The sequence below is a fragment of the Triplophysa dalaica genome, chromosome 25, assembly GCF_015846415.1.
Source record: "Triplophysa dalaica isolate WHDGS20190420 chromosome 25, ASM1584641v1, whole genome shotgun sequence".
NCBI lineage: Eukaryota > Metazoa > Chordata > Actinopteri > Cypriniformes > Nemacheilidae > Triplophysa > Triplophysa dalaica.
Genome location: NC_079566.1, coordinates 6,945,171 through 6,961,456, shown reverse-complemented (window position 1 = coordinate 6,961,456; position 16,286 = coordinate 6,945,171). Strand labels below are relative to the sequence as shown.

Sequence of the window (16,286 nt, the reverse complement as noted above, 5' to 3'; positions counted from 1 at the left end):
CAGATGAAAACACCCACGCTTCACTCTGACATGCCGATTACCAAATCTGTCCCCACTCAAAGCGTGAGGTTTTGTGCATGAATTACGCACAGGTTTCAACCGGGAAAGCATTGAGGCATCCAGAGTGAGCAAAGCTACACACCCTCCATGCAGTGAGGAAAGTGGGGGCTGATGGAAAGAACCCGTTTCTCGCTCAGTCAAGTCAAAGGTAACACTAAAGAATGAAAGTCCGCAGGAGGGACGTGACTCAACCAAGAGAATGAGTGACGGATGAAATATGTCGAAAATCTTACCACCAACAGGGGTAGCAGACTGTGATCCTGAGCCAATGAGGGGGGATTAGGGAGCGGGGCCAAGAGACCCATTGGTTGGGAGGAGGAGCAGCATAATAAACGGATACAATGCATTATGGGGTAAACAACATGCAGTAAATGCGTTGTAACGCGCACACATTAAACAAATGAATAAAACCATCAGCCTGCAAATAAAAAAACAGTTTGAGACGCGCACATAGATTGAAGAAGCCCTGCAACAGCTCTGCATTCTGACGATACTTCACAATCACCACAAAACAGATGAAAGACATCATGAATGTGTTGCCACTGCTTTATGTTCCATCAACTACACATCTGAACTGATGCGGCTGAGTTTGTGTCTACACTCCTGCAGGCAGAAATGGACTGACACCGTCACACCCAAGTGAACACCACACAACATGCAGCGCACGCAAACTCTCACACACGTTTGCATGAACTAACACACTCGCCAACATGTCAGACGAGGGTACCTGGCGTGCAATCGGAATCGTCGGAACCTAGAGGCACAGAAACAGTTGGAGGAGCTGTGGGTTACATCCTTCAACAGGATGACTCCGTACAATCTCACAGTCACACACATGCAGCCAGGGACACTGTGTTTATAGTCACATTGTGCCGTTTACTTACCCTATTTTATGAAATAAGCATTATATCGACTAGGGGTCATTCCTAATATGCAGTGCATTTGAATTGGTAAACAATTTATGGATTTTCCTACATGTCACTCACTCTATAACTTTTGTGGGAAAGCAGAAAACATAAATATTATTAAGTATAACCTGATTCGTCTTATTCAAAATACCATAATTAAAAAAACAACCTAAGCACTTTATTTTCACCATGTTAAAGTGGGCAAGTTGCAATGGTGTTTTCTTCCCTATTTGTGACATAAATCTGTGTAAAACGGCTTCTGGAATGAGAAAAACTAAATGTAGGGCGGGACTTTGTCCTTTAGGCATCTGTCAATACAGTTCCAGCCTCCCCCTAATGTTTTAGATTTAAGGATGGTACATGAATTTCAGAAAAATAATGCCACGCATTAAAAAACGTGCAAAAATACGTTTTTTTTTTTAAATGGTGACTTAAAATGGTAAATATTAATAATGTTGATGTATCCGAGCCTGACCAGAGCAAATATCTAATATTTCAAGTCTAATATACACTTTTCACAAAATAACACCACAACATGATAATTTTTAAAGGTAACAGTTCAAAATGTACTGCACAACAGGAACAGCCTAGTTATATAAACAATTTTCTGAAAAGGTGTTTGTCTTAATGTTCTACTGTAAAGATGATTCATTTTCATATATTTATTGACGCTTAGAAGAGAAATGTCTTAACTTGGTACGATATGCCTTTGCTTATAGTTTGGTACTTGAGCAAAACAACAGCACAAGATATCTGTGGGTAAATCTATAGACCATTTTGAAGACTTAAGCATCACTGGTTCAGAAACACTTTTAGTTTCACATTTTGATTCAGTTCTAATGTTCATTTGGTTGTATTCTATTCCAACATTCGTGTACTGTTAAATAAAACTGAAACAAGAGGTACTTCTGGATCAGTGTTGTCAATTGTATTGATTATATTTGCGATTCCCACAAAATGAATGTGAACAGTATTTGTATTGGAGTACGTGTGCATGTATACAAGTGTGCAGATACTTACGTTGTGACTGGGATGCCATCTTTGATCGGGTCCGCCCTCTCGAGTCGACTTGACTGCTACTCTTGCTAGACGCTGTAGATAAAGTCTGCTTAGTCCGTAACCGTCCTGGAGACAAATAGGTCTTTCATAAAGCTCCAATAAAATAAAAGCATGGACAACAATGTCAAGAGATCTTCTTGTGTCTCATTCACCCATGAACACACACAGACACAGACCATAAACAGAACAATTCTTTTGATGAGGAAGAATTAATGATTGAATTAGAAAAAAGACATGGAGTTAATACGAAATGGAGAAAGAGGGAAGAAGGAGATTTTTAATGAAGCAGTTCAATTTGGCACAATCACAAGCTGAAAGCCACTGGCAGATTATGAGTCATTCTTGCAATACCACTAGTCACCAGGAGACGGCAGAAGCACAACACACTACACAAAGAGCTCCACCCACTGTGTATGAAAGGACTGGGTTCTGTATACAATTAAAACAACTATCCATTGAAGTCAACACAAAATCTAAATTCAGCCAATTTATTAAATCCATGTTTCTGACCTCATTCCAGATTTCTAGCTGTCTACTTTCTAAATGTGCATGTTTTTTCTTTCTTGTTGTTAATTTTTCGCTTGTCTAAGCCATTTACCTACCAGTAAACATGGCTTGGGAAACAACAATATTGTTTTTAGGTCATGGAGAAAATGTTAAATGCTCTCAATTGTTGAGTCAAAACTTGGGATCATTGACCTAAATAGGAGCAGATGTATGAGAAGGTGGGCGTGGCAAGCAAAAAGAGAATACAGAGAAGATGAGATGAGGAATGAATGAGCAAACGCCAGATGATCTTACCATCCTTATCAGAGGCATCATCTTAAGCCAAAGAAAAGAGAGAGAGAGAGAGAGAGAGAGAGAGAGAGAGAGGGAGAGAGGAGGAGCACAGCAAACCAGTTAGAACGAAAGACATAAACACACTCTCACCCACTCCAACCACCACACTGGTACGTGCATGTTACTTTGAAGAATTAAAGACATTCTATTAAGTGAAGTGAGAGAGCAGAGGCGTGTACCAAAAATCAACACATAAATGGCGGGTTGACCCTACCGAGAGATGCATACGATCCGGGGGCCAGGCCTGTTGTAACTCGCCCCGCCCCTCCGGCCTGTCCGCTAAGTCTAGCTTTAGCACCTGCAGCCGCGTTTACATCCACATCGCTTCGGGAGCGCTGCAAAGAGCCTGGAGATCCAGATGACTTTGAGTTTGCTGGTACTTCACGAGAAACAAAAAACAAAACAAACCTCATTATAAAACAAACAATTATCACATGTTGTATTGTGAACTTGACTAATATGTGCTAAATAGCAGCTCTCACCTCTGCCTGGTGCAGCTGACCACTTTGACAGCGGCCGACTGGGAAAAGGAAGAAAAAACAAAGTCAGTCAGTCAAAAACAGAACTCTTAACGTTCATTTCCACTGTAGGTTAATGGCGGACTGGTAAAATTTCCATACTTAAGGCTTTCTTGCGAGCTGGAGGATGAGCGATCGGACTGCGGGAGAGACGCTACGCTGCCCGAGCTCTTCAGATGTGACTGAAGCGTCTTCTGATAGGACGGTTCTAATGAGTTATACAGAGAGTCCGCCATCGCGGGGAAATGAGCCCGCAACCCCCAGTATGTCCTGAGGAAGAGAAAGAGTCATGAATGGCAACAACATGAAGAGATTGCAATCTGACACTACATGCGTTTTGTAAACTCACTTCCTGGCCTCGACTCGAGCCTCTGAGTCCGCATCTTTGATTCCCTTCTTAATGCTTTCCACCAGCACCGCTGCGTGCCTGACACAAAGAGAAAGAGCAGAGTTAAAGATAAAGTTCAGGAAAATAAAAATTCTGTCATCATTGATATACCCTCATGTCACTCAAAACCTGTATAAGAGTCTTTCTACTGTGGAACACCACAGAAGATATTTTGAGAAATGTGTGGTTTTTGTCCATACAATGGAAGTCAACGTGGGCCGATGTTGTTTGGTTACAACCATTCTTCAAAATATCTTCTTTTGTGTTCAGCAGAAGAAAGTCATACAGGTTTGAAATGACATGATGGGGATTAACGAAGAAAGAAATTTAATTTTTGTGTGAACTGTCCCTTTAAGCAGCACAGTGTTAGTTTGTAAACCCCAGTAGGTTCTGCGGGGATGTTGTGTAGTACCTCTCCAAAGAGTGAGTCTGCCATTCCTGCAGCAGTAGATCCAAGAACTCATAACAGCGCCTGAAAGACAGAGCGAGGAAGAGAGACGATTGAGTCTCCAATGAAGTCACGCAGGTCTGTTGAATGATAATGCTTATACTCAGCATCACTGTCTTTAAGCAATTCCGCCATCTCACCTTCTGACAGCCACAGACTTGGACGTGCAGTTCCCAGTGATGAGAGGAATCAGCCGTGGGACGTGAGTGTGCTACGAAAGCAAAAAACACACTGTCAAAACACACAGACAGAGCACTATCCAACAGAACAGACTCCATCTTGGCAGCCTCTATTACCCGTATAATAATGTGTATTGCCGCCGTGCCGGATGAGGCCATCACTTTGGCACAGTTAGGGATGAGATTGAAGAGCACTGGAACAATCCCTTCTGCTCCATGATCAAACTTATTCCCCAATATTGTAGATAGGTACCTTCACGGACACAAATATAACATTACAATAAATACTTGTGCCCAAAAAATGAAGAGCTCATGATCTCAACAAAACAAACAAAGCACAAAAATTGCATTTTACAAATAACTTACGCCACTGTGATGCACGCCTCCCTCACCACCTGTGAACGCAGGTCTTTCGCAGACAGCTTGAACGCGCCGTCCAGCAGACGCAGGTGCTGGTAGAAACAGTCGTAGTCTGTTGCCCCGGCAACCAGCAGCGACCGGAATTTCTTCAGCTGGATGAGGGATAAGACCACATCATAGGTTTATCAAAGATGAATGGCAATGCATACACAAAACTACATGAAAGTAGAAAACTCTCAATGCACTCAAAGGTCTGCATGTTTTCAGAAAACTTAAAGCCTTTGAAAGTGAAATTCCCTGAAATGTAAACAAAGCCCTATTGGGTGTCTAGGTCTGTTGCATCACAATGTCACCACCTCTTAACCTTTGACTGTTTCTCATGGGAAACACCAATATGGTTTGCCAGCCACCACATTTCACCAAATATTTATTTAGGAAAGTCTCCGTCACTCGAAAAAGCTATATAAAGGCTTTAAAAGGGTTGTGTCAGAGATTTTTGAGTAACACGCTTGAATCACGTCTTCACTAACCGCGATTACTCTGTGGTCCCAATCGTGTTTATCATCAGATAGAACCTCCCGAATCTTATTCAGATTATCCTCAAGGTCCCGTGATGAGTAGATCTATAAAATAGAGAGAAACTTCTCGAACATTTTCTCTGATCAAATATACAAGGCAGTTAAAAGATTAATCACGATTAATCACATCAGGAATTGAAGTTTGTTTACATAATATGTCTGTGTACTGTTCATTTATATGCATGTGTTTATAAACACAAAATAAATCTGCACAGTGCACAGACACATATAATGTAAACACAAACTTTGATTCTGGATGCGATTAATCACAATTAATCGTTTAACAGCTCTACAAAAATCATTACAGCTGTGAAAGTCACGGGCAGAATCAAACAGGATGCTAAAACTAATTCAGCGTTACCAAATGTCCTCATTTACATGCAAGAGTTTGAATCTCACCTGAACATTGGGTACATCTGTAAATGCTTTAATAAAATCTTCTTCATCCACAGCTCCCACCGCCCCTTCTTTAGAGACACCTGCAATACACATTATTATTTACTTCAACAAACAAACTCTCAACGTTCAACGTTCATCATCTGCGGTCAATACACAGAGGGCAACTTAATCTCAAGCTTATAAAGGGATGTCTTAAATTCTCCAAACCATTTCAATCACGCCATGAGACAACCAACTGACAGTTGCAGTTGTTGCCATAGAAACTGTGCACAATGATGTGTTCCTATGGCAACTGTTACATTGCTACATTAAAGGGGGATCCTCTGTGTTTTTTTTACGGGGCATGTAAGTGGGGGAGAAAGAAGCTGAATTGGAGCAAAATCTGCTAGTTTTCGTTATAAGAACAGGAAGGGGTCGATCACCGTGAGGCCGACTTCCTCACGACGTGTGAAAAGTGGTTTCAGGAGGCTGCTAATGTCTTTTATAGGGCAGGAAAATCATCCTAGGCATTAACATGTGTCCTAATGGACTTCCTGTCCGGTTGTAATTGAATGATCAATCATACGGCCCAAAGGGGGAGTGGCCGCAAATAACACCCACACAGGGAGAGGCCCTGAGAGTCTGATAAACACATCAGAAATACAGAAGAAACAGAAAATCAGCTCAAGAAAACACATTTCAAACCACTCCTGTTGGACATGTTTGAAACTCGATAATGAACCTCAGCACCAACATCAATCCATCATGAAGTGCTGATGCAAACAGACAGTCAGCGAATTAAAATGTTTTCTGCAAAAGCTTCTTGTTCTTAAAGGGTATTTCGCTCTATAAAATACGCCGGTACCACCATTTTAAAACATATACCAGTTAAGATATTATTGAGCATTACACAACATGGTGAGATGGACATTGTTTGAATCTGAATTAAAATCCACATAAGCAACAGCAATAACAGTATTCTCCTTGAATACCACTTAACATGCTAAACGTACAACTCATTCTGTTCTTCAAATAATGCCAAGTATAAATAAAAGCATTTTTCTTGGCACTGGTCCAATGCAGGCAAATGTCCCAGGAATAAATGTGTCCAAGGCAAAAGGCTAAAACCTGGGAAAAAAACACTTGGACTTCAAATTTTTTTTTGTTCACTTTGGACTCCCGGAGAGGCGAAAGAAACAGACATAAGAGCTAGACTGTCGGATTCGACGACATCAATCACAAGCCTGTAAACCCAGCCATCAATCAACATGCCAAAACAGATTTTTGAGGTACTTAAGAAATGAATTCATGCAACCAGACTGTCATAAATCATATCTTTGTGGTAAATTCTCCTTCAAAGATATTCAGCATTTTAGACTTATAGTACATCACTCACAGATGAAATCTGTCATAAGTATTTTAGACTGATTGCTTAACAGTATCAAAGTCTAAAGACTGAACTCCAAACCACATGTAGTGACCTCATCTCAACATCCTATTTTAAAATGAATAGAATCTGTGTCTCTGAAGGTGTCTCACCTGTCTTAGTAGCTCCAGTGGCACTGGGTCTTCTAGCGCTGCTGGAAGATTCTGCAGGTTTCTTGGGTACTTTGGGTACTTTAAACGCAGCCTGAGCCGATGACGGCCTGCTTCCATCCACTGAGTCGTCATCGTCAAAACTACGATCTAAAAGAAGCAGAAGATCAATCACTCATCATCTCAGAACATGGGGCAGCTTTATATCAATAGATACGTTCCTGATCGACATAAATATCATTAAAGTCGACTCACATTTAACTCAACTTGTCCCTCTTAAATGGATAGTTCACCCAAAGATAAATGATGTCTGTCACCATTTATTTACCCTCATGACATTCAAAACCGGTATGATTTTTTTCTTCAGTGGAACACAAAAAAAGATATTCTGAGAAATCTTAGTGGTGGAAGTCAATGGGGTCCAATGTTTTTTGGTTACCACATTCTTCAAAATATCTTGTAGGTTTGGTATGACATTTTCATTTTTGGATGAACTATCCCTTTAAGTTCAAAATAGATGGATAAATCCTGTTTGGAGAACTTGCTGTACAAGGGTCAACCATTTTTTCCCCTATAAGCATTGTATCGTTTTCTCATGTGGATGAATGTGGTTCTATAATGTGAGCAATATCAAATAAGACTGAAATCGGTCATCATGTACAAGCAGACCATCGAAGCACCAATGAAACCAACGAGCTGTATATCAGATTTCCATCCGTACCACAATATCAGCTTTAGAAATCAATGACCAGCACATAAGCAGTACCCATTATGGGCCTATAAATTACTCAACGGCATAAGCAGGAAGTATTACACTTTAATCTATATCTAAGACAAAGAGCCATCCCTGCACAAACTGAAATCCACCCACACAAGCACAAATTGTATGGTTCTAGCTAAGAGAAAAGCTAGAAGAATGCAAACGGCCCTTCGTTTCATCTACCGGTACACGGGTACCTAAACCTCCAAAAGTACACGGACGACCACCCTTCATCAGCACAGATGCAAACATCACCAGTCAATTCAAACATGTATAGAAACATAAACATGTACATCTTGTGTAGGCACTCACAGTCACAGATGCGTTTGCAGATGAGGCGCCTCATGCCTGAAGGCGGGCGAGGCTCCCTCTCGTATCCGAGGCAACGCCCAAGCTGCTGCTCACATGACAGCGGTTCTCACGGCGACAAAATATCCATAGACGAATCAGCAAAGCGTACAAGACGGTTTACAGAAACCACCACCCAAAAGCTAGTCGGCATCATCGCTCTCTCTCTTTTTCAATTACTCACTCGCTCCTTCCCCCGCTCACCTCCTTTCTCCCTCAGCCTCCTCCCTCTCTTCTCCATCACTCCCTCGCACTTCACCCTGTACCCACCCCTCCTAAACGGAACCAGAGAACCAATCAGGAGATCGATGACATCATTTATATTCAGCCAGTGAGCTTTGAGATTTGAGGATGCTTCTTGCATGTAAAAAAAGCTGTTTTTCGTCTGGTGCTCCAGCTAAGCTAATTAGCATCAACTTAAGAACTATTTTCACCTAAACCCAGATAACACACGGTCAAACAAACAGTGTCATATATATGAGAATTATAATATAAAATAAATAAATACAGTGAGTAGGAGAAGTCAACCTACAGTGAATATGTGGTGTTTTGTATGCATGCTATCATGCGTGTGTGTGTGTTTGTGTGTAATGGGCATTGTGACCCTGTTACAAGCCAAGAGAGCTGACTGCATAGACACATTATAGATGCTGACCCCACTAGCAGGGCTGAATAGGCTCTGTGTGCCTGCCCATGTGTTTAGCATTATTAGCATAGTAGCATAACCCGCCCTTTGTTCAGACTGGAGGGCGTGAACAACAATCCAACAAGGACGAGCCAATGATGAGGGCAGAGCGAGCGAGATCAAGAGAGCGAATAGAACAAAACAGCAACAGGAAGAGAGGCTGAGGAGATGAAGGTGGAGAAAAAGAGAGAGAGAGAGAGCGCTATGGGTCTTCTCAAAGGGAGGTTTCCATGACAACAAGTGCAGCGCTACTTACATCAGTGGGACCGAGTAAAAAAAGAGGCTTAAATTTGCCTACCAACAATCCCTGTAGTGCTTAAAAAACTACATTTAGATCCAAATATTTTGGTTTAACAATATTAAGGGAAAGGCAACATAAAGATATGTTCTTGTCAAATAAAATGCCACCTATGACACTAGTTTGAAGAATATGATTCTTCAATACTAATATCTGCAATGCTTTAATGGCTACAGGTATGTAGCAAAAAATATGAAATAATTTAAATAAGATAAGTAGAGTGTAAAAGACATAATTAAGAATGTAAATTTTGTGTAAAATATTTATCAAGGCTGTTTAATCAATCTGAATATTTCATTCAATCAGACAAGTGGACACGATTTATAGCCGATAATCTCAAAAATGCTAAATATTCTCTCTCTCTCTTTCTCTCTCTCTCTCTCTCTCTCTATATATATATCAATCTGCCACTACTAGACGCTACAATACATGACACATTTCCTTCCCAAAACTGACCTGGAAACACACATACTCTCTGACATACATTTCTGTCACACACACACAATCAGGTCACTCCTTGAGCCTGTGTGTGTTGAAGACTCTACTGATGTTTGAGCTTCTCTGTTCATTTGGTTACTCAATTGGCTATTTAATCTGGTTTAAGGATTACGGGGGGCAAGTAGTGAAGCCGTTTACTGCATAACAAACACGCAGCGAGCATATTGTGCAATACATCCTCCAAAACATAAGTACCCTAATGCTTTTACAGAACACTTCATTTATAGTCTACGTAAACATGGCATCTCCTAAAGCACTTCAACATCCAGGGCAAACACCATGAAGCCTTGTAATGGGAAGGCAAAGAGATGTCTTAGAAAGAGGGTCACACTTAAACTCCCCCAAGAGACAAAACCTACCGATGCAGAAACCAATAAGAATATCACAGAGAAACAATATTACATATTCGCTGGTCAAACTCTAATTATAGTCTAAAAGCTTGCTAACTAAAAGTCAAGCATGTACGAACAAAACAAAAAAAAAGAAACGCGGAAAAGCAATAGAGATAGTCTGTTAATTCTCCAAAATCTGTCAAAGTAAGATGCTTTAACCACTCAGCTGTATTTTCCAAGCAAAACATTTATGTTCCAAGCAAAACACCTAACATCATTCACACTAAATACTATTTTGATTTGATAAAACACTCACCATCACCATCATCCCCAACAGACATGGCTAGAACGCATCTGAGAAGCGGCTCTTTCACCCTGTCCTTCTCTCGCCCTTCCCTCTCTCTCTCTCTCTCTCTCTCTGTCACGCTGTGTCAGAGTAATGTCGTGACAGGCACTGCTCTCTCTCTATAACCCTCTTCTCACAGCGGCTGTTGGCAAAGCCAAAAAAACCTCTTTGTATGTCCACTTTTTATTCTTCAACCACATTGAAACTGACACTGACAAGGAAGTTGGCCTCACGACGATCGACCCCTTCCTGTTCTTATACCGAAAACTGGCAAGAAACATCTTGTGGCGCACGGTCAAGAAAACATCAGTTAAACACTTTTGGAAGTTCACCAATCCCTATTAAGAAACACTGTTGAAAAGTGTGAAGTCTGAGTTATCAATACGTTTACCAGATATTATCCATGTAACTGTCAACAGCACATTTAAGTTTGCGATAAATTAAGGTTCGTAATTACAATAATTATTTCTCACTGATGAAGTAAATATGAAATGCGGTTCACAAAATAATTTAAAAGAATATTCAACAAAAACAAATTTTAGGCTAGGGTGAAACTTGTTTTTGTGTTTTTGTGAAATAACAAGCACTAGTTAATCGTTTAACATAAGACAAAATTAGAAAATTTTGTACAATTATTCATACATAAAATATGCACTCTTATGTCTTTACGCAACACACCAAGTACTAAAATAAATAATTCAGCAAAAGTCCATAGGAGCAGAGACAACAGCAGACTGCTTCACTACATTACTAGGAAAAAATATTCATTGCATTAACCTGCTATAAAAAGGAAGAATATACCCACTTCAATAAATTCTGACTTTAAAAACGTAACCCCACGATATCAATGAATATAACCACAAACACTTCTAAACATACACACACTGGAAAACACATTAACATACTGCTAGCATTCCAAACCACAACCGACCGAATGTGAGCAGCGCAGTGTGATCTGGAGAGAGATCCAGATCTCCCATTATACAACATATGCCAAACACATCATCGAGATTTCCAAGGCCATGGAAGTCTGACACCATTCCCCATTTTAGATTCCAGCACAGAAGTTAAAGCTAACGCGCTGGAGACAGAAGGGGCACGGTAAATCCCAGCATTTAGAAGTCACCCACAACTTTGGAACTTTTGCTTATAGCTCACAGACAAACTGTTAAATGTCCACTCATTTGGTAAGTCACTTTTGATAAAAAGCAAAATGAAGTACTGTAAATGTGGATGTTTATGTTGACGTTAACCCTCAAGTAGAAGTTAATGCTAACAAAACCCCAAAACATATGAATGAATCATTCCAGTTAAATGCTCAGAGCTCAGATGTCAAAGCCTTATCTATCTATGGCACTACTCTGATTAAAGATGTTAACAAAAACTAATATTAGCATTTCAACTGAAGCTCAAAACGAGAGATGTAAACAAGGTATTTAACAAACAATGGTAAATGCTAAAGCTAACTTACCTTGACTCAGGCTGAGGGCCATGTTCCCAGAGTTCAGCACTTCATCAAAACGGCTCAGAATAGACTGTAACCTGAAAAAAAACACAGAATAGGTATATTTTGAGATGGATAGATTTTTTTTTAGATAACACAGACATTATACATTTCTGGTATGAATACTGTAAACATATTATACTTGGCATTTTCAAAATATTAATATGTCAAAACAACCAGGTATTCATCACAAACCACAAAAGGTTACAGGAATGGGAAAATTAAGTACTATTAATGTATAACTTCTCATTTGGAATGGTGTATGAGATCTTCAAAAACTATAAACATTCAGCATACTTCAAAGGGAATCGAGGTAACCACTGCATCAAAGGCTTTAATCCCTCCATCAAAGTGATGCTTCTCCTGTACCACTGTCAGATTTGACTAACCTCACTCGCAGAATAGAGAAATTTCAGTGGAAACAACTTATCAAAGAGCATGTTACAACCATGTAGACCTTTAATAAAAAAAATCTTAATATTTTTGACAACATTACATCCAAACATGTATTCAAGGCAATTTAGATGCTTAGCTAGAGATTAAGCTGCATAGGTCGTGCAGTAAACCCAAACATCACAATCTTAAAGAGTAAGAGATCAATAAATACCTCCATTTAAAGGGAAGATTCACCCCGAAAAAAAATAATATTTTATAATTTTCTCACCCTCATGTCACTCCAAACCTGTATGAATTTCTTGTGCAGAACACAAAGACAATATTTGGAAGAATGTTGGTAACCGAACAACACCGGCCTCCGCTGACTTCAATATGGAGACCTAACCTATTCTTAAAATATCTTCTTTTGTGTTCCACAGATGAAAGAGTAAATAAATGATGAAAGAATTTTCTTTTTTGGGTGAACTATCCCTTTAAACCAGTCAGCAACAAATGAAAGCAATGCAGACAAACTGAAAAAAATGACATTCACTAAACCAACGACACACATCTGTGTTGTGCTCTTACATAGAAGTCTTGGCATAATTACTAGCCTTGATCTGTCAGCTGAACACAACAGGACTATTTTCAGTACAACGGAAAATTAAGAAGACACTGCAGTTCAATTACTGTCCATCACAAACCCCACGTACAGTGTGAAACACGAAGATGATTTTTAAAGCTCTTGCAGGAGACTGCACGATTTCAGTAATGGTGCCGCTCCAGCAGTCCTTGAAATGGAAAACCGTGAACCAATAACATGTACACGGCCACTTTCTTACATACAAGTCGATGTACATCCAAGGCCATGTTAGAAACGGCGTATGTGATTGTCCCTCAGGTTAATGAAACGCTTACAGTCCACACGAATGAGGCATGTTCTTACGCACATAGAAAGAAACACACACTCGCAGAACATCAATCCCTAACACACAAATGTAGCATCTCTGTCTGAAATGCTGCAGAGGCAAAAACAACAGCGAGACAGAAAGAGAATAGTCAGCCAAGAATGAGAAGAAAGCAGACATGCGACAAGCGGCAAAAACAGGGACAGCGTGCGAGGTCCCACCCACCTGCTCAGACATACTGCCCTTGTTTTGAGGACGAAAAACGCTTCAAAGACTTCTTCCTGATTGTTACGTTCCTACTCTATGGCATAAATCCTACAAAACTGCCACAAGCGTAAGTGTATGTGTGTGAGAGACAGAGCTAGGATTCAATTCCCTTTACATAACCCCCTGTCTGGAACACACACCAGGGGGAGGGGCTAAAGCTCAGAAGCTCAGAGACATGGCTGCAACCCCTCCCCCTCCAGGCATGGACACACACACACACACACACACACGAGCGCTGCTTGCGTTTCCCTTTCAACACGGTCAACAACCCCCTTTAGCCATCTTGCCTGGGTTTAGTCGGTTCAGATTGCCCTCTTGGTCTCCTTCCTGTTTTGACGGACACGGTACCCAGCTGGCGGCTCCGTCCTTTCAAACCATGTCCATGTCAACAGAACGAATGTCCTTTCTTGTACCCACTATCTCTCTTTCATGAGGGCAAGGCTGGCATAACAGTTTCTGTACATTAGCTTTGAGTCATTTTCAGGCCCTCGTCGGCCCATTGACACCCCAGTGGGGGTAATCAGATTGTATCGCATCAATGTGATGTGACGCAACATGACTGCAACAACAGAGTAGAGACAAAACTGGTCGGTGAATTGGTTAATGCAGATTTTGATTCTCTTGACTTTAATTCTTAAAAAGATGAAAAGATTTAACTTCAAAAGGTTTTTTTGTATTTTGCCAAGTGATTGATCCTATTTCACTCCCTATATCTGTTTCTTAATGGAAACCAATGCATCTTATGACACAGCACACCATAAAAAACACCTACAGTCAGGGTAAGGTGAACACAAGTGGTGTGCATGTCCCTATGCCAAACAATAAAAAAGCAAGAAATGCCTTTTAAACAATGTCCCCAGTCAGACTTGAGTTCTAGACAAGAGGTACTATTGTGTGAGAACTGTGTGTCATAAGCATGTCATACATACACCACACTATCTGACACATCATATTCTCACTATGAAAACCAGACTGAACATATACACAGTGTGTCTTATCTTAGACTCCAAAAAGTTCTGTCTTTATGAAACATCTGGACTGTGCTAAAAGTGACTCATCTGGGATCTTTAAATCTGACTTCTGGCAGAACTCATGTGTTATGAAAGTGCCAAAACCTGGAACCATGAAACTGTAATAGAAGAAGAGCAAAACATTTAATGCTAAAGTCAGAAGTTCGATTCCCAGGGAATGCGCACACTTCTAAAAAGCCTGAATCAACTCCAAGTCACATTGAATAAACGCAGCTGTCAAATGCTTAAACGTACATGTAAAAACTTGATTCAGCGTCATCCAATTGCATTAAAAAGTGTTCCTTAAATGTTCAAGATGTTGCCAGTGGAGTCTGTGCCATCACCTGAAGGCTCTTTCATCAGACAGAAGGGAATGCAGAAGCATTAGACCAGTCTTACAATTCTCAATTCATCACAATGCAGTGATGCCTGCAATAATTCATCAGATAACAAGGAATCCTGTACAGAATACAATTAGAAGACATGCTTTATGCTCTTCACCCGTCTAAAACTGGAAACCCATATGTGACGTTTAAGTTTTTGCTGTGAATACAGTACAGACAATTCCAGGGTAACAAACACTTCTTTAAAGGAACAGTTCACCCCCCAAAAAAATCTGTCTTCATTTACTCACCCTCAAGTTGTTTCAAATCTAAATATATTTCAGAAAGATATGTGGAAGAATGCTTGTAACCAAACAGTTCTTGGCCACCATTGACTACCATTAAATTACAATGGTCGTTAAAAGTGGCTCAGAACTGTTTGCTTTCCTACGTTATTCAAAATAACTTCTTTTGTGTTTAACATAACAAGCCATCAGAAAGCCTTTTTTGTAACTATGGTACTCAATGGTGGCCAAGAACTTTTTGGTAACGAACCGGCATTATCATGGCTAAGGGAAAAGTACACTCAAAAATTAAAATTCTTGTCATTTAAAACTTGTATGACTTTCTCTCTCTTCTGAATAACACAAAAGATTATATTTTGAAGAATGTTGGTAACCAAACAACGACGGTATATATTCACTTCTTTTGCATGAATACAAAACCAATGAAAGTGAATAGATACCGTCGATGTTCGGTTACCAACATTCTTCACAATATCTTCTCTTCTGTTCTGTTCTGCAGAAGAAAGAAAGTCATCCAGTTTTGAAATGACAAGCGGGTGAGTAAATGATGACAGAATTGTTTTGAGTATTAAAACATTACTGGTAAAAACCATGCCAAACAATACGGCAAGTTTACACTATGGGGTGCAAGTAAAACACATTATGAACATAAAATTAGGACCTGATATAGACTGGAAGGCCTAAACTGCTAATGCTGATTGATGTGTGGAGCATTAACTACAGACAAATGGGGTGTGGATGGACAGTAAACACTACTAGGCTATCTATCGTGTACTAGGTAGGTTACAATATGAGCAGTAACACACTAACCGTGCAGATGGTAGATCTCTTTTGTTGAGGTCTGCTCTTACTTTTTCCCCCACATGCCGATATACTTCCACCAGGGTCGATATAGCTGCCTCCCTCACCTGTAGAGCACACAACATAACCTTTATAAATCAATAAAACTACACTAATGCACCCTAAAACTCAAAGATAGAAAAACAAGCATATGATCCGGATTTAAGGGTGGAATTGTTCTTTTTTCAGTAATACAAAAGATTGATCTCACAATATTATAAAAACTGCATTAGTG

The 16,286-nt window shown here is 40.1% G+C and overlaps 1 protein-coding gene across 35 annotated transcripts in view; it reads right to left on the bottom strand.

The window, feature by feature from the left end:
• The window catches only part of clasp2 (cytoplasmic linker associated protein 2), a 37,224-nt gene that overhangs the window by 15,273 nt on the left and 5,665 nt on the right, over window positions 1-16,286 (bottom strand). For 18 of the 35 annotated variants that reach the window (XM_056741617.1, XM_056741618.1, XM_056741623.1 and 15 more), the window contains exons 6-22: window positions 16,022-16,119; window positions 11,991-12,061; window positions 7,256-7,402; window positions 5,738-5,817; window positions 5,291-5,383; window positions 4,767-4,912; window positions 4,518-4,653; window positions 4,362-4,432; window positions 4,186-4,245; window positions 3,735-3,812; window positions 3,488-3,655; window positions 3,350-3,387; window positions 3,082-3,246; window positions 2,829-2,849; window positions 1,989-2,093; window positions 788-814; window positions 294-320 (exon numbers count right to left, since the gene is read on the bottom strand). In XM_056741617.1, the coding sequence (XP_056597595.1) occupies window positions 294-320; window positions 788-814; window positions 1,989-2,093; window positions 2,829-2,849; window positions 3,082-3,246; window positions 3,350-3,387; window positions 3,488-3,655; window positions 3,735-3,812; window positions 4,186-4,245; window positions 4,362-4,432; window positions 4,518-4,653; window positions 4,767-4,912; window positions 5,291-5,383; window positions 5,738-5,817; window positions 7,256-7,402; window positions 11,991-12,061; window positions 16,022-16,119 (1,531 nt within the window). Of the gene's footprint in view, window positions 1-293; window positions 321-787; window positions 815-1,988; window positions 2,094-2,828; window positions 2,850-3,081; window positions 3,247-3,349; window positions 3,388-3,487; window positions 3,656-3,734; window positions 3,813-4,185; window positions 4,246-4,361; window positions 4,433-4,517; window positions 4,654-4,766; window positions 4,913-5,290; window positions 5,384-5,737; window positions 5,818-7,255; window positions 7,403-8,324; window positions 8,511-10,489; window positions 10,570-11,990; window positions 12,062-13,531; window positions 13,684-16,021; window positions 16,120-16,286 lie in introns of those variants that run through there. The other 17 variants (XM_056741626.1, XM_056741646.1, XM_056741648.1 and 14 more) reach the window with 9 other exon arrangements.